The sequence below is a fragment of the Lissotriton helveticus genome, chromosome 9 (assembly GCF_964261635.1).
Source record: "Lissotriton helveticus chromosome 9, aLisHel1.1, whole genome shotgun sequence".
Taxonomy (NCBI): domain Eukaryota; kingdom Metazoa; phylum Chordata; class Amphibia; order Caudata; family Salamandridae; genus Lissotriton; species Lissotriton helveticus.
The window spans coordinates 726,870,816-726,896,389 of record NC_136070.1 but is presented as its reverse complement, the minus strand read 5'-3'; the positions used below and the strand labels follow the sequence as shown (position 1 = coordinate 726,896,389).

Below are 25,574 nucleotides of genomic sequence, written 5' to 3'. Positions count from 1 at the left end.
ATTAGAGACATATCCAGTGCTACTGTCACACAGTATATAGATCTTAATTCCATAGCGTGCCCTCTTACTAGGAATGTATTGCCTAAAAACCAAGTGGCCCTTGGACAAGACCAAAGACTCAGCCACTGCTTTTTCTTTCCCTGGAGCATGGATCTCAGAAAATTGGTTTACAAAGTGATCAATGACAGGCCGAATCTTAAAAAGACGGTCACAATCAGGGTGATCTTGTGGTAATGCTAAACCATTATTCACAAAATGCAGCATCCGAAGCAGAAGCAAATACCTATCATGACTCATGATTGCTGGAAATTTAGCCATTGCCATCAAGGTACTAGTAGGCCAATATGAAGTCATCAATGGCTTCCTTATCAAGCCCTTCAAAAAAGTTAAACCCAAGAACTTCATCTCTTCCAGATTTGTGGGAGTCCACCGGGTAGCTCTAGAGTGGGGCCTAAGGCTGGCACTGTTGTCCCTCAAAAACTGTTCAGCATACAAATTAGTCTGCTCAACAATCTCTGAAAAAAAATGCATTGTCCATAAACAGCTGAAAAAAATGTATAGGCAAAATGTTTTCAGTATCCACTCTACACCCTGGAACACCAGTAACGTCTGGCAATGTCTACTACACCATGCCTGGGGCAACCCAGAAGTCAGCACTTCCGATGGGAGGCCTTGTAACCCCCGGCTGCAACCCAGATGCCTCGTGCTGCCCTACTAAGACAGGTACTTCTTCTGCACTAAGAGTGACTTCATCATCATCTGATGATTCCTCGTGGACAGAAAACTCACTGCCAGAATCTTCCACTGCCTCCTCTGCCTCAGATGCAGAGTGAGTATCTGAACCATGGTCAGAGGAAGGCTCAAAAAGCAAACCAACAACCTGCTGAGCAGTAATCCTGCGGCTAGCTATAGTCCTTACAAAGAAAGGAGACTTCGCAAACAAGTCAACAACAACAAACACTGTGCAAAATAAGTAATAAACAAAGTGTGTCTTTAGAATAAAGATCTATGTACTCAAAAACAATATGACTCACTTGCCAAAGATAGCGACACTCACCAGCACGTACTCTGCACAGACACGGTAAAAAAGCAAAAATATCCCACTCGAAAGAAGACACAAGACAAATAAATACACATCGAGCACAAATGCAAAAAGATTTTGAAACACAAAAAAACCAGAAGCCAAACATACTGCTATTATTACACCACTTGCAAAAAACACATTGATGCAGGAAAATGAAACTCATTTACAGTAAATTGTACAAAAAAACTCTTACAAAACACATGCAACTACACAACCACTAGTAACAAAACCACAACCTGGAACAGTCTAAAGAGCAAAAGCCTTGAACTAGAATAAAAAAGAGAAATAAACCATTGCAATTCACAAGAAATAAAACCATTAACGTTATAACACGCTATGTCACTACCCAAAAGGTCAATCTGCCAGATGGGCCTTCAAATAGGGCCGAGAAAAATGGGAGGTGATCTTGCCCAAGGGATCGGGTGGGGTTTTCTGCCTGGTCAATCTGTTCCCCAGGTGGGGCCGAAAACAGCAGACCGAAATTTGCACCCTTGCAAAAGAAATAGATCCATGGTGCCTAGTAGGGTTTTCTGCCTCCCCCTCCCCTCCTAGGGGCAGAAAGGCCCAAAAAATGGGCAGATCTGTCCATTTGCCCCCTTGGAAGCGACCCTTGCCCAAGGGGTGACTTCCATCTGCAATAAAAAAAAACTGGTGCCTAATGGGGTTTTCTGCCTCCCCTGGGGGCAGAAAGGCCACTGAAACTGGCCGATTCCCCCCCCCCCGGTGGATGCCTCTGTGCATGCAGGAACCCCCCAGGAGCAAGGAAACCTACCTGCTCCGTTGGGCGCCTGGAAGCAAATGATGGCTTCCAGGGCGTCTGGGGCTTCCTGATGATGTTGACGAGTGCTGATGTCATGGGATTTCTATGGGGGGGGGGGGAGGGGGGAGGGTGGCAGCGGAAACTCTTCTGCTGCCCTCCCGCTTTGTGGGAAGTTGTGGGCTGCCCATGGGGGGGACCCCCAGCGCTTTCCCCATGGGTGGGTGCCATGATGGAGCTGTTCCATCATGAGCACAGTCCAGTATAGAATTACTGCAGCAACACAGATAAAAAGAAGTTTTAAAAGACAGTGGAGCAATCCTACAATAATAATAAACAGTTCAGCTGAAAACATCAAAGGGGAGAGGAGTTGCCTAACGGCTAGTGCGGTCGACCTCGAATCTGGAGAACTGGGTTCGAGTCTCTGCAATGACGCTCAACATCCTGTGATTCTGGGCAAATTACTTAATCTCCCTGTGCCTAACAAAAAAAAAATGAATGAGTCCTCATGTAATGCAACTGGTGCTATGTAAAGCTCTCTGATACCCGATTCAGGTGAAGTTCGCGCAACATAAAACTCTGTAAAATAAAAATTTAAAAAAATCATCGTCAAATAGCACCCAAGCAGGCTACTCCATGGTACATTTTTGTAATCATAAGAGGGAAGAGGAATTTGCGTCCATTCAGTTCCCCTGAATAGGTACCTCAATCATCATACAAGGGAATGGACACTTGTATCTACAATAACCATTGGTTATTTGTTGAAAACCCTCATAGACGCTGAGATGTTATGAGTGCGGTGTATCTTTTATCCGCCCCTTCTCTAGCGTCATGGCATATTCATCGGGTTGACAAACGACGTGCTATATGCCTGCCTCACCCGAGGCAACCTCTGGAAAGAGTAGAAGTGTCCAGAAATAAAAAATTTGCTGGTCCAGAGGAATAGGGTACAGTGCTACTAAGCCCAAAAATCTAAAAACAGGGTTGCACCCAAAAAAAATTTATTATAAAGAGGATGCACACTGTAGTTTAAAAGGAAAGTGGTATATTTGGTAATCGAGTTACAGGATTACCATATAACTCTATCAATAGGTCGACATGTTTCAGCTCTATTGGGCCCAACGGGTCTGTAGAGCTTTCGTCAGGACAATACAAATGAACAAAACTGAATACTCACACTATTCGTGTAGTGTTCACTAGAAGTATGAAAGTTTCACACTCAGATTCCTGTATGGAAGAAACAAATACAATGGTAGTACATAGTTTAACAGCATATAGCATGCATGACAAGGGTCTCAATTTGTGGCCCGGTACAAAGAAGAGATAGTAGTAAATCAAACTCCATTTGTACATATGTAAGCACCGCATTGAGGGTACTACACTACATTGGAGCAGTGAAAATGTGGAGCAATGGATCATAACACTGGAGCTGAGAATGAACTCTATTTAAAAAAATATTAGACGTTTTGTAATAGGTAATGTGCAGAATAACATGTGAAAATTGCTGCCGGTTGCCTATAAGAGCAACTATGGGATAATGCAGTGTGGTCAATCAACTTCAATTACGCGCTTGGAAACCTACTAGTTTAGCGTGTGGTGATTGAAGGTGCATCTCACAAAGGGCAACGTTAGTTACATATTAACTCTCCGTCGCCGATGAAATCGGTAAGAATCATGTGCATAGAACATTTATGTGTTAGTACATGTTATCAGGAGACTTAGTGAGAGGTGTAACCCACTACTGCGTTTTAAAGGTTATAAGCACGGAGGTTTAGGATTTTTGCTAGTGCGCTGTATGTTACTGAACGTGCGCTTTTCAAAAGAAATACCTTGTTTGTCAGAAAATCACTCCGCATCAGACAGGCTAATAGAGTCGCTGTACACAGGGCGTTTGCTGGAATAATAAAAGCAATAAGTCCTGCGTGAAGATATTGCATAGATTAAAGCGCACAGCCATCACTTACTTTGTTTGGTAGAGTCTCGCCTAGCGCCATTCTTACCCTCGTGTTAGTCGCAATTGCTGCTTGTGCTGACTCTGCCCCTGGGAAGGGGGAGGACACTCCCTTGTTCGTTTTTAAAGTTATAGGAAGCAACGAAGGACTTGTGCTATCACCAGGTGTTAAAGTGGCAGTGAGACAATATTGGTTGTCGTTCTAACAACGGCGTGATAACTGGAGAGGGAGGCTGTGTGCTCACTACTCTATCTGGCCAAAGGTGTATAACATGACTAATTGTCTTAAAGAGCCAGAATCTTAACGTTAAGCTTGGATGCAACGTTATAGAAATTCGGGGCCTCTTAATAACATGGTGGGAGTGTCATAACTATATAAGATCGTTCCCAAATAGATTGGATTGTAAATAAATACAGATAATCCAGTGATCAATCTGGAGGATTGATCTGTTGACCAGAACAAGGGGGAACGTTAGTAGAACTGGTGCCATGGAATATTATCATTCATCCCCAGTAAATGGGTTCCCAATCGATTGACCCATCGTTGTTCCCTTTCGAATAGTGTGCGTTCAGCATCGGTGTGTTTTTCATGAAGTTTTTCCAACACTGTCCATCTGAGATCATCGCACGAATGGCCAGCTGTCACGAAATGTGTGCAGAGTTTGGTTGTACTTTTTTTAAGCTGTATGTTGCTCCTATGTTCTCCTATGCGAGTCTTGACTTTTCGACAGGTCATCCCTACATATTTTTGTTGACAAGGACATGTTATAAGGTACACCACATGGGTGGAGTTACAGTTTGTGTGGTGCCTTTGTGTCCATAACAAGCTGTCAGTCAATTGCAGGGTCTTGGTGGGATTTGTGAATTTGCAGACTCCACAGGTACCACAGGGAAAATGGCCAGTTACTGGGGCCATATTGATGTTTCTTATGGTGGTCTTAGTTGGTCTTTTCCTGGGGCGAGTGTGTACTAACACGTCTTTGAGATTTTTTGTCCTCCGGTTGGCAAATCTTGGCTTGGGCCAATCATAAGACCCTGAGGTCACTATTGGCCAATTTTTCCTTATAAGTTTTTGTACCTGATACGTGGCTGGGCAAAAGGTGGTCACACATGTGACAAGATCCTATACTGATTCCTTTTGGTAGCTCTGTAGTAGACATTCCCTTGGTTGATTCTGAGCTCTTTTTTTACATTTAGAGATTGTCTGTGGGGTGTAATTTCTTGCTCGTAATTTCTTACTCAAAATTGTAGCCTGTTGTTTATAATCGCTTGCTTTGCTACAAATACGTTTGTGTCGAAGAAACTGGCTGTAAGGGAGATTGTCTCTGAGAGGTTGAGGATGGAAACTAAAATATGATAGTAGGCTATTCTTAGCTGTAGGCTTTGTATAAGTCCTAGTCTCTAGTTTCCCATTTTCAGAAAAGATGGTCAGGTCTAAAAAATCAATACTCTCTTTGTTGGCAATAGAGGTAAACCTGAGCCACCGGTCTCTGCCATTCAGCCATTCATGAATGTGGTCAAAGAGTTCTTTGTATCCCAGATTAACAGAATATCATCAATGTAACGTTTCCAGTATAATATACTGGAAACGTATGGATTGTCACTGTTGAGGACGAATTTCTGTCCAAATTGACTCACGTACAACCCAGCCACCGAGGGAGCGAAGGCGCTTCCCATGGAGGTACCATGGCACTGTAAGAAGAGTTGTCCATTGTATTCAAAGTAATTTTCTTTCAATGCTAGACGGCAGCACTCTAAAATAAAATGGCGAGGGGTTTTATGAGGCCATTCTGTGAGGAATAGCAGGTCTTCCAGCATTTGCATAGTGTCATCTTGGGGCAGGCTCGTGTAAAGCGATTCTACATCCAATCCAACTAGGATCATGGTGTTTGGGTCGAATGCTTTATCGGCTATCTGGATCAGGAGGTCACGAGTGTCCTTTAGGTACGTCGGGGTACTTTGCACTAGCGGTTTAAGATATTCATCCGCAAATTTTGAAAGGGGTTCTAAAAGTGAACCAATACCCGAAACTTATCACGCCGTTGTTAGAACGACAACCAATATTGTCTCACTGCCACTTTAACACCTGGTGATAGCACAAGTCCTTCGTTGCTTCCTATAACTTTAAAAACGAACAAGGGAGTGTCCTCCCCCTTCCCAGGGGCAGAGTCAGCACAAGCAGCAATTGCGACTAACACGAGGGTAAGAATGGCGCTAGGCGAGCCTCTACCAAACAAAGTAAGTGATGGCTGTGCGCTTTAATCTATGCAATATCTTCACGCAGGACTTATTGCTTTTATTATTCCAGCAAACGCCCTGTGTACAGCGACTCTATTAGCCTGTCTGATGCGGAGTGATTTCCTGACAAACAAGGTATTTCTTTTGAAAAGCGCACGTTCAGTAACACACAGCGCACTAGCAAAAATCCTAAACCTCCGTGCTTATAACCTTTAAAACGCAGTAGTGGGTTACACCTCTCACTAAGTCTCCTGATAACATGTACTAACACATAAATGTTCTATGCACATGATTCTTACCGATTTCATCGGCGACGGAGAGTTAATATGTAACTAACGTTGCCCTTTGTGAGATGCACCTTCAATCACCACACGCTAAACTAGTAGGTTTCCAAGCGCGTAATTGAAGTTGATTGACCACACTGCATTATCCCATAGTTGCTCTTATAGGCAACCGGCAGCAATTTTCACATGTTATTCTGCACATTACCTATTACAAAACGTCTAATATTTTTTAAAATAGAGTTCATTCTCAACTCCAGTGTTATGATCCATTGCTCCACATTTTCACTGCTCCAATGTAGTGTAGTACCCTCAATGCGGTGCTTACATATGTACAAATGGAGTTTGATTTACTACTATCTCTTCTTTGTACCGGGCCACAAATTGAGACCCTTGTCATGCATGCTATATGCTGTTAAACTATGTACTACCATTGTATTTGTTTCTTCCATACAGGAATCTGAGTGTGAAACTTTCATACTTCTAGTGAACACTACACGAATAGTGTGAGTATTCAGTTTTGTTCATTTGTATTGTCCTGACGAAAGCTCTACAGACCCGTTGGGCCCAATAGAGCTGAAACATGTCGACCTATTGATAGTTATATGGTAATCCTGTAACTCGATTACCAAATATACCACTATTTTTCCTTTTAAACTACAGTGTGCATCCTCTTTATAATACATTTTTTTTGGGTGCAACCCTGTTTTTAGATTTTTTGGCTTAGTAGCACTGTACCCTATTCCTCTGGACCAGCACATTTTTTATTTCTGGACACTTCTACTCTTTCCAGAGGTTGCCTCGGGTGAGGCAGGCATATAGCACGTCGTTTGTCAACCCGATGAATATGCCAATACGCTAGAGAAGGGGCGGATAAAAGATACACCGCACTCATAACATCTCAGCGTCTATGAGGGTTTTCAACAAATAACCAATGGTTATTGTAGATACAAGTGTCCATTCCTTTGTATGATGATTGAGGTACTCCATGGTACAAACATACTTCACAAAACATTAAGGGGCCGATTCTGATCTGGGTCGGAAAACTCTCCGACCGAGCCGGATCCGGAGTGTTTTCCTGCAGAGCCGGAGTCCTGCAGTCCGACCGAGTGAGTACGATGCGGCCGTATGCTGCCGGACTCGGTTCGTCTCCCATAGAAGTCAATAGGAGCCAGTCGTACAACGCATTCATGGGCTCCCATTGACTGAATTGGTACATCTCGCACAAGGGCACCCCCTACAGTGCGCGTTTGTGCCATCCGCACCATATATGCCTGTGTTGGGGAGACCCTTGGGTCTCCCCGTGTCCGAGTCGTAAGGCTGCGGGTGACAGGGGTCCGACGCGGACCCACAAAGACATCTGCCTGGACGTTTTGCGACCCGGAAAGTTCGTCTCGCACCGGCTGTCCGACTCATGCATCGTACTGGCTCGGTCGTAAATCGCATCCATTGCATGGCACGGTTTACTTACGGACGAGACGTACGGAGCGGTTCAGGCCCGGAAACGACTCAGTCGGTGAATTTCATGTTGCTCGCATCGTACTTGCTCACTCGTACAGCTGTACGAGTCGGGCTGAAAACACGCGTACGGATCGTACTTTTTCCAGCCGGATCACGTTCGGTGCTCTTCCGAGCGAGATCGGAATCTGCCCCTAAAGAGAGAACTGTCTAATATAGGCAAAAATCTATATATAACTCGAAATACTTTTCCTTGTCAGAATCACATCCAATATATGAGGCTATTCTAAAACGTGTGGTAGGATCCTCCAGTGCACACAAGTACCGTAGATCCGTTATCAAAAAAAACGTTCCTGGTCCGTCGTAAAAAATTACACAATAATATAAAGTGACGAGTGCTGTGTTGAGACCCTGTCACATGGGCACGGTACCGGATCCCTTTGCAATTTATTCCTAATCAGAAGGACGACAAGGTGATGTACTATGCCCAGCAGCAGCCATGTAAGAAAAAAAAGCAATGTTGAGTGTGGGTCACCAGGGATAGATACAGTTGGAGGCCCTCGAGGAATATGTCCAACATTTAGGAGGCAATGGTCGGATTTTTAGACTCAACCAAAACCCTCTGTTCTGTCCTAGAAAAGAGACCTTAACCTCGCTTTTGTGTAACGTAGGGATTCTGTAGGGATCTTGCATAACAGGGGTATCAAACAATGATTTAGAGACTTCATTAATGTAGGATCACATACTCTTCCATAGACCATGCCACACTCCATGTTCAGAGCTCGCAGCCACTTGACAGCTCAACTTCTCCATCTTGAACATTAGACCATTTTTCTGCAGAATGATGAACGTTCCTTCATTGGATTATTTTGTTTATCTGGGCTACCCTTCCTCCCATCCACCAATAGCTCATCTTCCTTCTCAGTCATTGCTGTAGAGGATAACTTCTCCCATCAGTCTATTTGTTTTTGTGAAACAATATTTGGATAGTTTTACTGTATCCTTGGTTTTCTTTTTGCCTGGCAGACCTTGCAGAAAGAGATACAGGGCCATCGGCCTCGAATCGATGACATTCAGGAGCGTGGGAAGTCTATGGTGCAGGAGGACAGCAGCATGGATTCTGAGGAGATTCAGCTGCGACTGGCTGACCTGCAAGAGATGTGGCAGGCACTGGTTAGTGAGGCGGAGAAGCGGCACACACGCCTGGAGCAGTCCAACATGGCTCAACAGTTCTACTTTGATGCAGCTGAGGCAGAGGCCTGGATGGGGGAACAGGAACTGCATATGATGTCCGAGGAAAAAGCTAAGGTACTTTTTTGGCATGAAATAATGAAAGTATATGTATTGAGTGTGAAAAAGTAATACTCTATTCTGTAAAATGCTGGGTTTTTCATTGTCTATCTTTTCTAGTAATTTGCAAGGACACACTTTACTCTTTTTTTGGTATCTCCTCATGAATGAAAGTGGTGTTTTGCTTATTTTTATATCCCAAGATTTCTTAATTGTCCCCACAGATTATTTTGAAAAATAAATTCAGATGTTTGAATGCAATTATTATTCCTTTTTGAAAGCCATAACTTGCATGCTATTTATCTTTACCTTGCAGCTGATTAAAGTTTAGAGGAATTTTGTTTTTTCTAGCAGTGACTCCATCGCGGCAGGTGGCGCCGCAAGACTTCTTTCGAACGTTATGTCAGTGGAGTTGATTAGTCACCATCCTGCTTACTGACATCAGTTTCTGTTTATCTACACCTCACCGGTGTATTCCAGAACCCCTTTCTTTGTCTCACAAACAGTCTTCAGTACTCAATAGTGACTAGCCCAAATGTTCCCTCAGAGAACCTCCGGCTTTAAGTCTTACAGATGGTTACACATGGCCCTCATGACAACTGTGTGTGGTAGACATGACACAGCAGCCTGAGACTATTGTACCCCATATATCGGAAATGCTTTAAGGTGCAGGAGTTTAAGCTATTTTGAGAGAGACCTACAGAGACTCCCAAGCTGACTCTTTTTCAGAAAGCTAAGTCGCCTTCTAGAGAATGTTCTTGTTTGAACTCTTCCCACAAAAAACCTCAAAAAGCATCATTGGTTGGAGCAGTAGTCTTCCTCCAGGAAGCAGTCCTGTTCCCAGTAGCGTTCAAAGTCTTTGCATCTTTACCGGATGCCAGGCTCTTCCTTGATGATAACAGCCCGCCTAGCAAATAAAGAGTTAAGATTGGAGTTTCATGGTCCTAACGCTGGCACTGTGCTGGTTAAGGCCTTCTGGTAAGCGGTGATGGGTCTTTTCAAGATGGATTCACAAACCTGTGGACTATTCTCAAGGGAGGGGTGTTCTGATGGACTTGGTTACTGTAGTTGCTTGGATACTGATGCTTCCTGAAGCTGTTCATCCACAGGCTTCTCTGGAGCCCTTTTTACTCACCAGTTTTGAAGTGAAAAGTGCTGATGCCTATGGTGTCGGCTCCAGTACTGGCCAAGGAATCGATAGGGTAAACCATCATCCGTGTTGCAAAGGAGAAGGTTAAGGCCACTTTTAACAAAGAACCCCTTTTGTGAACACCTCTGAGCCCAAAGGTATGCCTGCTTAGAGCAGATTTTAATTTCAGATTCGTATGCTTTGCCTGTGAAGAATAAGGATTATTGGTGGAAGGAAGAGGACTCCTAGTCTGATCATCTCCTGTCGCCCTACAATACGGATGCCGGAATTTATTTAGACTGAAAAATGCCAGTGGCCTAAATACCTTTACAAGAAGGTGACATTTCCTACCCCTCTATGTGGCCAGTAATTTTTGTCCACAAACCTGTCACAGAAGAATCTGGTTGTTCAGACATCATGATCTAAGCAGAACCTCGATGCCTTTTCTACGTCTCCCCCGGACAGAGAAACCTAGAAAGTGATCACCATGGGTCACAAACTTTTTGCCTCACGAAATTTGGCCCTCCATACAGATAATGCCACGTGCCTTTTAGGCCATTACGTTCATGCCTTATTAGAACTGGCGCAGCTTAGTGTTATCAGCCTGCTAGACCATATGAAAAGAGCATTCTTTGACGTGGATAGCAATTGCCATGTCATGCCTGGATGTGTTCCACTAAATTTTAGAGAGATTTCCAGGCTGTGCTCATGGAAATGCCCTAGGATGGCGGACGGCTATTTGTTTGAGTCATTGAAACACTTCAAGAACAGCAGGGCTATGTCTTGCACCCTGGACATGGCCTTCCATGCACAACAGTTCTGCCAACTGGATTGGAAAATTCAAAGATTTGTTCTGTGGTGTACCATCTCAAAAAAAGCCTTCTGTTTCTGTCTGTTCAAATGCCATCGAAACTAGATCTTTCCTTTCGGGACAGTGTTGGTTCTAGGGAGTATTGTCAGGAGCAGCAGATTCAGTCCCCACCATCCTTCGCAGGCTCTGCTGCTTCCAAAACACTATGGGGCACATGCATCAAAGTTAGGAATTGTGAATCCTTAATAGCTGTTGGAAATGGGATCCCCGGCTGGCCAGGGCTTTCGCCAAAGTCAGTCAGAGACCACCACTCCCAAGTCAGGGCAAGGGAGTTACACGCCAAGATAACCCCTACTCACCCTCTAGGTAACGTGGCGCGAGCAGCAAGGCTAAACTTGGAGGCGATGTAAGTTAAGTATTTGCGCACGCACCCCAGCAACAACACCCAAAGGCCCACCACAAAGGAAACTCCACACAAGGTTATATAAAAATAGCCTTTGTATTACACCAAAACACATTAGATAAAACACACTTTACAATGTGCCAGAGGCACGGGCAGAATTTACAAGGGATTATTTACAAGACAGGGCCACCTGGACCACTGTCAGGAATCAGCACTTTTAGAAGTAACAATACAATACTTGTAGGCCTAGAACTTAGAACATAGCCTATCAGACAGTACCTTCCGTCCTGGTTGCACGGGATAATGCGAGTGACCTCCTTAGTAAGCTTGAGCGGGCGACCCAGCGAAGCGGCGCGGCTCAGGGGAGAGCGGCGCTGCTCGAGGCTTGGACGGGCTGCCGGCACGGTACAAGCGTTTCTCTGGGGCGACCAATGTGTGCGGCTCAGAAGAGGAGGGGAAGGCAGGATGCGGGCGACCCAGCGAAGCGGCGTGGCTCAGGGGAGAGCGGCGCTGCTCGAGGCTTGGACGGGCTGCCGGCACGAGCTGCCGAGGGGAACGAGCGAGGCACACTTCAGCGAGGCCCCAGGGGCCCAGGGAGATCAGACAAGTCCCATCAATTTGGCAGGGAAGGCACCATAGAGTCCACTGGTCCTGGGACTCTGGTCAGGGGGCAAGCTTAGTATCAAGCCCTTGGAATCACTTATAACAGAAGATCACTGTAACACAAAATAGGACATAAAGCACAAAACCAGTACCCACTGGTAACTGGTAAGTCCCCCCTACGCAATCCTAACCACCCTAGGAACAGGTCACGCAGGGAACCAGGACCTTACTAGCACCACCTGCACTAGCAAGAACAACCACCTCAGTATCACAATACAAGTAGGGGCATAGACCTGGGGACAAAACACATGATGCAGAACCTACATTCAGCGGTGTAAGGAACACATGACGCATCGACACACGTTCAGCGGTGTAAGGAACAGGGCACATAATGTATCAACAACACATTCAGAGGTGCAGAACACAGGGTGCGCAAAACATACTACACATTGTACATTTCCTAACACCCAAAAGCAATAGGACATAGATCATAACAGCATCTAAACCTTTAGCGTAGAACTCACAAAGTCCAGGTTGCGCCACTGCGCCAAGACCTAAACGTAGCAGCTGCCCACTACTTGCTGGGCAGCTGAGGGACAGAACAGGGGGCCTAAACGCTGCAGCTGGCACCAAGTGCTGCGCAGCTGGGGAAAGGCCAGGGATGAAGGAGTGCGCCTCACTCCTAAGTCCACAGTACATGTCCCTAGGGAAAGAAATACCTACACGGTGCAGCTGCCCACTACTTGCTGGGCAGCTGGAAACAAATCTGCGCCAGGGGCCCTCACTGGCCCCTCAGGAACAAAACTACATCCAAACTGCGCAATAGGTTGGAGCCCTCTAGGCTCTAAACATATTCATGTGTCCCCTGGAGCACTCTGGCTCCTCCAATAAGGAACTCTCCCCCAACAATGGAGCCCTCTGGCTCTAGGAAGATTGGGGCCAAAACAGGTGGGGGCCACTCGGGCTCTAGACACGGGCTCTTGGAGACAATATGCTGGACTGAGCCATCTGGCTCTTAAAGGAATTATGTCTCCAACTGTTGGGGCGGCCCTCTCGCCAGCGGGGCCGCCCAGGCGCCTCCCATGCGCCTCAATGGGCCCCCGGGACTTCCATGGGGCCCCTGATAGAGATGTCCAATCGTTGGAGCGGCCCACTGAGCACACGGGGCCGCTCTGACTCTGTGCCTGCACTGGCACAGTCAACACTGGGCCTTCCGGAGCTTCCCCCCCACAGCCCTTCCTCACTCACCGGGCTTCTCGGGGGACTCCTCTTCCTCTGGTGCGGCTGCTCGTCAGAAGCGGCAGGCTTGCGGGGCTCTCCCAGGCGGCGGTTCCAGCGGGGGTCCTCTCCTCTTCTCGAGGACTCCAGCTCTTCGCAGGACCACCGGGGCTCCCAACAGCTCAAGGGAGCCCCGGGCAGCATCTCGCCATCTTCTCTGCCGGCTTCTTCCTCCGGGGCTCCTCATCCGGGCAGGCAGCCAATCACGGCGCGGCGGCGGGCGGGACTTCCTGAAGCAAGCGGAAGTCCCGCCCCACTCCAGGCACCCGGCCGCCTGACTTCCGGTTTTGCGGCGCTCGGGCCGCGGCGGTGAATCTCGGGGGCATTTCTGAGGGGTGGCACCCTCGAAGGCGGACAAAGTCGCAGAGTAGGCTCCTGCGCACTTGGGGCATTGAAAAATAAACTGGGTGGCACCCGTGAATAAATCCAATGAAAATACGGGCATAGGGCAGGGTAGCACCTGCGAGGAGCACGAGCAGGACAGAGAGCAGCTCCACGCTGCCAAGCTCAATTAAAGCGCTCCCAGGCGCTAGGGTCCCAAAAAGCAGCAGTAGCAAGTCCTTCAGGGTCCATCAGTAAGCCAGGGGCTGGGCAGGGCCCAGGGGAGGCAAGCCTTCCCCCTGGGCCCAAGCAGCAGCACGCCCCTGGCAGATTCAAGCAGCAAAACAAGAACATTTTCATGGGGTCACAGCCCCTCTTTTATACACCTTTTCCCTTTGTCTTTAGGTGCATGGTGGGGGCAGAACCAGTCGCAGCTGGTTCTGGAGCACTCTTGATGGCCCAACCACCCATTCTATTCACTGGCAGGGCTAGGGTCATCAGTCACACCACAGGGGGGCGGAGCCAGCATTGTGTGGGGAAAACCCAGCCCATCCAGGACACAGGTACACTCCTCCCACACATCACTCATGCTAATCTCCCACTCACCACCGGGGCAGACCCACACAGACTTCCTGGAGCCTGGCATCCCAGCCAGCTCCAGCCAATCACACGCCAGCACCCTCACAGCACACGTACAGCCATGTCTAGAAATGGCGCTTCCCTACTAGACACATACATGCTGCATACACCATCTCGCAGCATTCACTCCCCCGAGTTCACACATACCAAACTTGACCATGCACACCTCACGCACCAGGAACTACCAGGGACACAGACATTCCCCATGCATTCCTATGGGAGGGCAGGCCAATCTCACACACGCACTCAGGGAGAGCACGCACTTTACACTGCGCCACAGTGTCAAAGTGCGCAAAGACCAGAAATCACTATAATTTCAAGGCAAAAAGTTCAGGGGTGACCCTGCCAGAAGGCCCAAGTCCAACACGACCCCCTTCCAGCCAAAACGCAGGGTAGGCCAATCACCACCGTGATGGACTTCCCTGCTTGGGGCGATAGAACACGGACGCGGGCCCGCACTGCAGGGACACCCTCCGGTTCTACGCCAAGTTGATCCATAAGACAAGCACATCCTTAAAAAAAAACCACAGGCCCAACTAGGCTACCCCACTGGTACTCCTTAGCTGTCCACGGCTAGGACCAGGCCCTAGGCCACCTAGATACCACTGGTCCTTGCCAATACACAGAGTGGGGGGTAGTAACCCCTGGCCTACAATAGCCATTCTCCACTCCCTTTCTCAGCGTAGTTCCAAACTACCACTGATCCTTCAACCTAGGGTCCGCACCCTCAGGCTGACCAGAGGTCACGGGCAAGAATGCCCCACCCTACCTCTACTTCTGAAGCACCCTCCAGAACACAAATCTCCCACCTGGGATCCAAATTCACCGGATGCACAGGGGTCAGACTCCTCTGACCCCCTTCCAGAGTTCTGCACCCTCCCACTGTAGAACAGGGTCCCTCCACTTAAGGTAGGCCCCACCTGCTCTCAGGGTAGTACCACAACACTCAGCCAAGAACCCTAAAGATCCCTGCTAGGCCTGTACCACCCCTTCTGGGAAACACAGGGTCTCTTCACTTAAGATGAGCCCCACCTGTGTTCACAGGGGTACCCCTAGAAGACAAACCGGCCAGGACACTGGCTACAGTCGCCCTGCCGTCCAGGACAGGCAACACCTGAACCTGGCTCCCTAACCTAGGGACGCTACCCTTTGGTTAGATGCCTGGCGCACCAGGACTTCTACAAGTTGAAAAAATCTAAGACTTTCTCTCCTCCTTCAGCAGCAAGGCAACCACTGCAGGTCAATACCCCATACAGCTTACCCGGTTCCTTCTCATCAGGCAGGAGTTCCCTCTTGTAACTTCAGGACACTACATACAGTTGTCCTTACGTCCAGATCCGGAAACACCGGCTACTGGCTCCCCAACCGAGGGACGTACCCTTTGGTCAGATGCCTGGCGCACCAGGACTTCCTTGAGGGTGACACAACTAATGTGTCGTGTACAAGTCTGCCTGACACTCAGGACAGAAGTGGCATCACCATGGTCACTCACTGGCGACACAACCCTTCTGGCTGGCCCCTGACCCACTGGCTCTTCCACTGGGGAACCTATCCCCCTCGCACCCCTCCATCTGGACTTCTGTACCCTCCCAACTGGAGCGGTACTGCCAGACACCAGAACTACTGGAACCCTGGTTACAGAGGTTCCACGTTCTCCAGACACTCTGGAAGATCCTCCTCAAATGACCTATTGGTACAGCCTAGGCCCCCGACCTGATGTTCCCTTCAGAAACAATCCAGGCCCTGACACTGGGTTTCGGGCACCTGGAGACATGCAGTCCCACCCACTCCTTCTCCTCTTGAGACAGGACGTGAGCCCCTACACCGAGACCTAGCTGGGCTACACTGAACCTCTTCCACCACGCTGGGCTGGAAGACACCTCAGACACTCCTTTTGGAATCACTCCATCCCCTATGCCTCTCTCCTCCCAGAACATTACCAACTCCAAAATTCTGTCTCTCAACAGACCACAGAAATCAAAAAGCAAGCTCCACTATCTGCAGACGTTCTTGGGAAAAGTTCAACACACAGGACTTAAATATCTGAACAAAACAAGCATTCAGCAAGCTCCCCATCCAGAGAACTTACAAACACGTCCAGTGCCACACACCATTCATCCACACACACCCCTCCCCAGACTGGTAAGGCAGTTTCTACCACCCCTGACTTCTCAACCTGACCACACTTGACACAGGTACCATTACTCTAGGGCAGGGACGGGGGACACATGCACTGGACACACTTATGCTGCCACCACTGGATCCCACCCTTCTGGTGAATCCAGAAAACACCACACTGCACTTAGGGGGATGATCTACCCTCCCGAGCTAGGGACACCTAACTCAAGTGCACAAGAAACACATTTCCACAGAAATGACATTTTTAGCAAACTCCATACAATAATCCCCAAAATGTTTTTATCTAAAATGCAGAGTTTTGTGGTGCAGCCAGCTGCTACTAAGGTACAACGCAAACACAAATCCTTATCCCACCGCTTGCCGCCAATGTTGGAAATGGGATCCCCGGCTGGCCAGGGCTTTCGCCAAAGTCAGTCAGAGACCACCACTCCCAAGTCAGGGCAAGGGAGTTACACGCCAAGATAACCCCTACTCACCCTCTAGGTAACGTGGCGCGAGCAGCAAGGCTAAACTTGGAGGCGATGTAAGTTAAGTATTTGCGCACGCACCCCAGCAACAACACCCAAAGGCCCACCACAAAGGAAACTCCACACAAGGTTATATAAAAATAGCCTTTGTATTACACCAAAACACATTAGATAAAACACACTTTACAATGTGCCAGAGGCACGGGCAGAATTTACAAGGGATTATTTACAAGACAGGGCCACCTGGACCACTGTCAGGAATCAGCACTTTTAGAAGTAACAATACAATACTTGTAGGCCTAGAACTTAGAACATAGCCTATCAGACAGTACCTTCCGTCCTGGTTGCACGGGATAATGCGAGTGACCTCCTTAGTAAGCTTGAGCGGGCGACCCAGCGAAGCGGCGCGGCTCAGGGGAGAGCGGCGCTGCTCGAGGCTTGGACGGGCTGCCGGCACGGTACAAGCGTTTCTCTGGGGCGACCAATGTGTGCGGCTCAGAAGAGGAGGGGAAGGCAGGATGCGGGCGACCCAGCGAAGCGGCGCGGCTCAGGGGAGAGCGGCGCTGCTCGAGGCTTGGACGGGCTGCCGGCACGAGCTGCCGAGGGGAACGAGCGAGGCACACTTCAGCGAGGCCCCAGGGGCCCAGGGAGATCAGACAAGTCCCATCAATTTGGCAGGGAAGGCACCATAGAGTACACTGGTCCTGGGACTCTGGTCAGGGGGCAAGCTTAGTATCAAGCCCTTGGAATCACTTATAACAGAAGATCACTGTAACACAAAATAGGACATAAAGCACAAAACCAGTACCCACTGGTAACTGGTAAGTCCCCCCTACGCAATCCTAACCACCCTAGGAACAGGTCACGCAGGGAACCAGGACCTTACTAGCACCACCTGCACTAGCAAGAACAACCACCTCAGTATCACAATACAAGTAGGGGCATAGACCTGGGGACAAAACACATGATGCAGAACCTACATTCAGCGGTGTAAGGAACACATGACGCATCGACACACGTTCAGCGGTGTAAGGAACAGGGCACATAATGTATCAACAACACATTCAGAGGTGCAGAACACAGGGTGCGCAAAACATACTACACATTGTACATTTCCTAACACCCAAAAGCAATAGGACATAGATCATAACAGCATCTAAACCTTTAGCGTAGAACTCACAAAGTCCTGGTTGCGCCACTGCGCCAAGACCTAAACGTAGCAGCTGCCCACTACTTGCTGGGCAGCTGAGGGACAGAACAGGGGGCCTAAACGCTGCAGCTGGCACTAAGTGCTGCGCAGCTGGGGAAAGGCCAGGGATGAAGGAGTGCGCCTCACTCCTAAGTCCACAGTACATGTCCCTAGGGAAAGAAATACCTACACGGTGCAGCTGCCCACTACTTGCTGGGCAGCTGGAAACAAATCTGCGCCAGGGGCCCTCACTGGCCCCTCAGGAACAAAACTACATCCAAACTGCGCAATAGGTTGGAGCCCTCTAGGCTCTAAACATATTCATGTGTCCCCTGGAGCACTCTGGCTCCTCCAATAAGGAACTCTCCCCCAACAATGGAGCCCTCTGGCTCTAGGAAGATTGGGGCCAAAACAGGTGGGGGCCACTCGGGCTCTAGACACGGGCTCTTGGAGACAATATGCTGGACTGAGCCATCTGGCTCTTAAAGGAATTATGTCTCCAACTGTTGGGGCGGCCCTCTCGCCAGCGGGGCCGCCCAGGCGCCTCCCATGCGCCTCAATGGGCCCCCGGGACTTCCATGGGGCCCCTGATAGAGATGTCCAATCGTTGGAGCGGCCCACTGAGCACACGGGCCGCTCTGACTCTGTGCCTGCACTGGCACAGTCAACACTGGGCCTTCCGGAGCTTCCCCCCCACAGACCTTCCTCACTCACCGGGCTTCTCGGGGGACTCCTCTTCCTCTGGTGCGGCTGCTCGTCAGAAGCGGCAGGCTTGCGGGGCTCTCCCAGGCGGCGGTTCCAGCGGGGGTCCTCTCCTCTTCTCGAGGACTCCAGCTCTCCGCAGGACCACCGGGGCTCCCAACAGCTCAAGGGAGCCCCGGGCAGCATCTCGCCATCTTCTCTGCCGGCTTCTTCCTCCGGGGCTCCTCATCCGGGCAGGCAGCCAATCACGGCGCAGCGGCGGGCGGGACTTCCTGAAGCAAGCGGAAGTCCCGCCCCACTCCAGGCACTCGGCCGCCTGACTTCCGGTTTTGCGGCGCTCGGGCCGCGGCGGTGAATCTCGGGGGCATTTCTGAGGGGTGGCACCCTCGAAGGCGGACAAAGTCGCAGAGTAGGCTCCTGCGCACTTGGGGCATTGAAAAATAAACGGGGTGGCACCCGTGAATAAATCCAATGAAAATACGGGCATAGGGCAGGGTAGCACCTGCGAGGAGCACGAGCAGGACAGAGAGCAGCTCCACGCTGCCAAGCTCAATTAAAGCGCTCCCAGGCGCTAGGGTCCCAAAAAGCAGCAGTAGCAAGTCCTTCAGGGTCCATCAGTAAGCCAGGGGCTGGGCAGGGCCCAGGGGAGGCAAGCCTTCCCCCTGGGCCCAAGCAGCAGCACGCCCCTGGCAGATTCAAGCAGCAAAACAAGAACATTTTCATGGGGTCACAGCCCCTCTTTTATACACCTTTTCCCTTTGTCTTTAGGTGCATGGTGGGGGCAGAACCAGTCGCAGCTGGTTCTGGAGCACTCTTGATGGCCCAACCACCCATTCTATTCACTGGCAGGGCTAGGGTCATCAGTCACACCACAGGGGGGCGGAGCCAGCATTGTGTGGGGAAAACCCAGCCCATCCAGGACACAGGTACACTCCTCCCACACATCACTCATGCTAATCTCCCACTCACCACCGGGGCAGACCCACACAGACTTCCTGGAGCCTGGCATCCCAGCCAGCTCCAGCCAATCACACGCCAGCACCCTCACAGCACACGTACAGCCATGTCTAGAAATGGCGCTTCCCTACTAGACACATACATGCTGCATACACCATCTCGCAGCATTCACTCCCCCGAGTTCACACATACCAAACTTGACCATGCACACCTCACGCACCAGGAACTACCAGGGACACAGACATTCCCCATGCATTCCTATGGGAGGGCAGGCCAATCTCACACACGCACTCAGGGAGAGCACGCACTTTACACTGCGCCACAGTGTCAAAGTGCGCAAAGACCAGAAATCACTATAATTTCAAGGCAAAAAGTTCAGGGGTGACCCTGCCAGAAGGCCCAAGTCCAACAATAGCGATTATTAAGGAATCGCTATTAAGGAGTCGCAATTACCTATGCATGTAGGTTTTGCAATAAATTCCTTAATAGTGAATCGCAAATTGTGATTCACTATTAAGGAATGGCTTACCAATCATTCTTATGGGCATAGAGGCCCATAGGAATAAATGGGTTTGAATTTGCAATTTGTGAGAACCTAAATTGCTCATGCAATTTCAAGGGTGCAAGGGGGCCAAAAGGCCACCCTGATGCACCCCCAAAAACAGGTAAATTTGCACATGTGGTGCACCACATGCCCTAAGGGCATGTGTATGCACCACAATGCACTTTGAAAAATGCTTTTTTTGCATTTTTCAAAGGAATTGCAAATTACCATCAAATTGATTTTTGCGATTTGCACTGTTTGCGATCACGAAATGGTTTGCCTCTTCTCCCCCACATCACCTTCCAGAAGTGAGGATCTCCCAATTTGTCACCCATTTGGAACATATCACAACGGACCAGTTTCATCTAAATGATCCACTAGGGCTACACCTTTTATTTCTTACCCTCCCCGACTCCCAGTCCTGCCCCTTTCCTTCAGGGTGTGCTTTCCAGCTCTTGCCTTTATCCTAGAGGTGGAAGTTCTTCCTTTGCTGGACCGGGGCCATAGATGTGGTAACTATGGAAGTTAACCATTGGATTTTATTATCTTTTCTTGTTGGACCCCCAGAAGTACGGAGGCCTATCTTGGATCTCCACCTTCTAAATGTGTTTGTCAGGCAAAACCAAGTCAGGATGCTGTTTTTGAGTCGGGACCTATTGGCCATGAACTCTGGAGATTGGTTTGCACCCATGCATCTTCAAGGCGCTTTATTTTATTTTCATTTCTCACTTCCCACCAGTGCACCTCGAATTTCAGGATGCAATTACAACACTGTCAGTTTGCAGTTCTCCCATTCAGAATGATAGCATCTTTACAAAGGTGCTGGCAGTCATGACCGATTCACTGCGGGGGTCAGTAGTCCATGAATTGCTGTACTTGCATGACTGGCTGGTCAAAGTGCAGGCCCTGCACTGGTCCAGGACCATACAGGGTTGGACATTGCTTTTATTCCACTGCGCCTTTCCCATTGGACTTAGCCCCAGGAGGCTAGTTTTTAGGCACTCCTGGTGCCTCTGTCAGTTTCCTTATCATCCATTATAGCAACAGGCAGGGTAGTTTGCGCTGACTTGAAATCCATGTTTGGAAGCGATTTACCAGTAATAATGGCTACAGTGTCACAGATTCTTCCCACTAGCTGTGAACCAAAACTGGGAGCTACACATGATGTAGCAGAGAGGACATTCTTCACATTGAGGTTTTCTCATTGTGGATCTCTTTGTCACATCTTGGAACAAGAAATGTGTTGCATTTTGTAACCTTTCCGATGAGATCACAGATGTCCTCTTGTCAGCCTGGAAGCCTGTCTCCAAATCAGTCTAACTGGCGTTTAGAACAGGTTTGTACATTGGTGTGAACCAAAGGCATTACTCCTTTTACTTCTTGCCTATTGCAGGAAACTGGGATTTTGTTGCAGTTTTTGCCCCCTTTTTAGCTACTAGATGCTGATTTTCAACTCTGACAGTGCACTGAGGCCTGCTAACCAGACCTCAGTGCCAGTCCTCCTTCCCCAAAACAAGGTGCTGTCTAATTGTTCTACAAGTAGCTAAGGACTTTAGCACCTCTGTGAGTCCCTAGTCAATGGTACCCTGGGACCTAGAGCATGAGTGGTGAAAATGGTCCCAAAGGACTGCAGCATATTTAATGCCACCCTAAGGGACCCCCACACAAATTTCACACAGACTGCCATTGCAGGCTGTGTGACATGGTGCAATCCATGAGTAAAAACATGACATTACGCACTCCTGTGTGTGTGCCATGCCAGAGCCGTGCATCTAATATATATAACTCACCCCTACAGCAGGCCTTTGAGCCCTAAGGCAGGGTGCAATGTATATCTGAGAGACTTCTAGCTGCAGGTAGCTTAGCTTTGAATTTCCCAAGCGTCAGGCAGGATCATGAAACATGTGCTTGAGCAATACCCTCTGCGCACGCAGTCGGGTGGCTCCATTCAGCTCTGCATGACATTGTCTGCGTCGTTAGTGTTGGTTATGACATTGCGGTCACCTATATAGGCGCCATCCAGACCCATGGAAGTCCGTTCTACTCTTGCTGCACAAGTTAAGCTTTGATCCAGAGAAGAGCTACCCCTCTGTCGATTTTTGACAGGCCTTTTTCGACTTTTGTCAACTTCATCATTTTTCTTCATGTGCGAGGAAGTCTTTGTGGAAGACCGGGTTTAAACTGTGCAGTGCCTGTCACCTCATGATGCTGGTAACCGACTCCCACCTTGTTTGTCTTTGGTGTCTCAAGCACGACCACGACTCAAACTCAGGCTTGGACTGTCGGCCAATGGCTCCGAAGGCCTTGTAAGAGCGGGCTATGAAGCTCCTTGTGACTCCGTGGAGGTCCCGGTATTGTTTGAAAAAGAGAAGTCACAAGACCGCTCCCAGAGCCCCGGGTCCTCTTCGTCCCACTCATGGTCATAGGGACACTCGGGGAATAGGCAGAAGAAGAAGTCCAAGCGGACTTAATCTTCGCCTCGACTGCCGTCCGTCGACGAATGAGGCAAGTAGCACTGAAGCTCTAGGCATAGTTCTGCAGAGCCAGGGAAAACTTTGTGCCTTCCTACCTGTTCCAGAGTCGGAGCGACCCCTGCTCAAATGAAAGAATTTTAGAAGCGAATGCACCACATGTTTAAGCTGGGCAACCCCTCTGGTGAGCCTTTGGGCCCGCAGTGTCGAAAGGGGCCCATTGGAGGTGACGCTTTTGGCTCTGGCAACGGTGGGGCAGTGGGGATCCGATCCGGGACGCACCGGTCATACCATTGCAACCTTCCCTGGCATCAGACCCGAAGTTGGTGCCTACAGGCTGCCGGTGCCCACTGCCGTTCCAGCCACATCCTTATCCATGATGACACGTAGTCGGTACCCCGTCCGATGCTGATTCTGATGTCTATAGAACCTAGGGTTTCTATGTTGTCGCCTCAAAGTTTTGATGACGTTTTATACATGGGAATGGATTGGAAGGGTTCTCTGGTCCCTTTGGAACACCAGGATGTTTCTGCAGAGCAGATGGACTGGTATGGGGATCTCGGGGAGGGCAGTGGACTGGACACTTCCCTAGATACTGACATGCTCTCTCAGATAACGGTGGCTACGGAGGAAGGGGCATCTTATGCCGTGGTGTTCAAGAGAGCAGCCGAGATCCTCGGACTGGAGTTGCCCTCTGTGCGGGTCAGGACTAATCTCTTGACCGAAGTGCCTCAGCCTGGGGCTTCCTCCTCTGAACCCCTTTTGCCCTTCAATGAGACACTTACTGATGTCCTTCTAGGCCCGCATGTGAGAAAGTGGCTCTGTATATAATGTACCAGAATGAGGTACAGTGTGTACAGAATCCACAAACCCCAGAGGTATAACAGAGGTTAAAGCCAGGTGTGACCTTACTCTCTAAAGTGGTAGCTTGGTCGAACAGTAAGGCGGTACCAGAGGACAGTGTAAAGCATTTGTTGTACACACTCAGTCAGCAAAAGGTTTCACACACTCAAAGACTGAACTCCAGGCCAATTGTTTTTATATTTTATATCAAAGATATAGTTGTTTTATTTCTAGAACCAACAGGTATCAAAATATACTGTTCTCAATATGAGAGGTCTCAGATGTACTTTGCAGAAAGGCAATACACTTTGTAAACACAATAGGTACAGGGGTTGCAGTAAGCAACACAATTCTACACACAATTTATCATTGAGCTCAATGGATTTTCTTATATAAACACAGTTGATTACTTTGTAAATTACTTTGGTAGTTCCAGGACTGGCTCCTAGATTCAGTCCTGGGGTCTAAGCTGAAAACAGTTTAGTAAAAACGTTTTATTTATTGCAGTGATTTTTTAGGAATATAAAGCTATTTTTAAAGTTCACACTTAAAAACGTTTCAACAGAAATCTGGCAATGTTATCCAATGGGAGAAAATTCAGGTTGTAGGTAAAGTACAATCTCGTTACTTTGGTAATCCAGTACTGGGCTCCTGGGTCCAGCACTGGGGTCTCAACTTAAAACCGGTAAGTAATTTCGTTTCAGTATTTCGTATGATTTTTAAAGAATATTTCAAGTTTTCAAAAGTAGACACTTGGAAGAAATTTCATAGAAAAGTAGACAATGGATTCCTATGGGGAAAATACAGGTTACTAGTAAACTCGGTAAGGATTACTTTTGCGGTTCAGTACTGGGCTACAAGGTACATTACTGGCTTCTCTCATGATCACAGGTGAGTACTTCGGAATTCAGCTGATTTTATATGAATATTTTAAGTTTCCAAAACTTCACACTTAGAAGATTTTTCGAGTTAAGCCAGTCAATGTTATCCAATGGCAGGTAAGTGAGTTACCGGTTTCCAGGTGAGTACTCGACTGGTGAAGTTATGGTTCTGGGCATAGACTCAGGGGTCCCCCAGGGTCAGGTATGTACAGTTGGTTCACCCTCAGGGGCGGCCGGGTGCAGAGGTAGTTAGCCCCAATGTTATCCAATGAGGGACAGGGGGCCTCCGGTTGGTGGCTGCTGGCTAGCAGGTCATGCAGCTGTGGGAGCTGGGCTCCTGGTCACTTGCTATGGGCAAAGGGGGAAGCAGGATAGGGCAAAGGTGGCACAGCCAGCGGTACTCGGGCGGCTGGGTGCAGGGTGCTTTTGAGCCGTCGGGCGCTCAATGTTATCCAATGGGAAAGGTAAAAAGGGAACAACGGCTGCAGGCTCGGGGCGGAGACTCTCCAGGGGCGACCAGCACTTCGAGAGGTAAGTTGGGATCTTTGAGCACAGGTAGGTACCCCAAAGGGAGGCACAGGGGGCTGTAGGGCGCCGGGTGCAGTGGTGTCTTTGGGTGTCAGAAAAGCTTACCCTCAGCTGGTCCCAGTTGGGGTGGCCCCTGGTTCTGAGTCTGCAGGCGTCGTCTGGTTCGTCGAGGAGGGTCTTTGGGCACTGGACTTCGGGTCCCAGTCGCCGGGGGGACGTCCTCGTGGTCTTGGATCACTCGGGCAGAGTGGGCTGGTCCGGAGCTTCCTGGCTGGCACCAGGGGGGTTGTTGCAGCAGAGCTTCTGCTGATGGAAGTCCCAGTCTTTCAGAGGGTCAAGGCAGGCAGGTCCTCTGGGTGTCCCAAGGTTGCTGTCCGCAGGAGTCGCTGGGATTTAGGCAGGAGCAGGTTCCAGGATCGACAGGCCGGTATAGCTGGGGCCAAGTCAGTTGTTGTGGTCCTGTTGTTAGCAGCTGCGCGGCGGTTTTTCTTCCTCTTGGTCTTCTTTCTTCTTTTCTTATCGGGATCTGAGGAAGGAAGGTTCAGGGAGCCCCTAAATACTGAATTTAGGGGCGTTACAGGTAGGGCAAGGGCAGGGACTATTAGGTCCT

General features: G+C 49.0%; 1 protein-coding gene across 2 annotated transcripts in view; it reads left to right on the top strand.

Moving 5' to 3' along the window:
• Positions 1-25,574, top strand: part of SPTBN2 (spectrin beta, non-erythrocytic 2) — a 680,775-nt gene that overhangs the window by 482,213 nt on the left and 172,988 nt on the right. For both annotated transcript variants that reach the window (XM_078660840.1, XM_078660841.1), the window contains one exon: positions 8,796-9,077. In XM_078660840.1, coding sequence (XP_078516966.1) covers positions 8,796-9,077 — 282 coding nt within the window. The remainder of the gene's footprint in view (positions 1-8,795; positions 9,078-25,574) is intronic.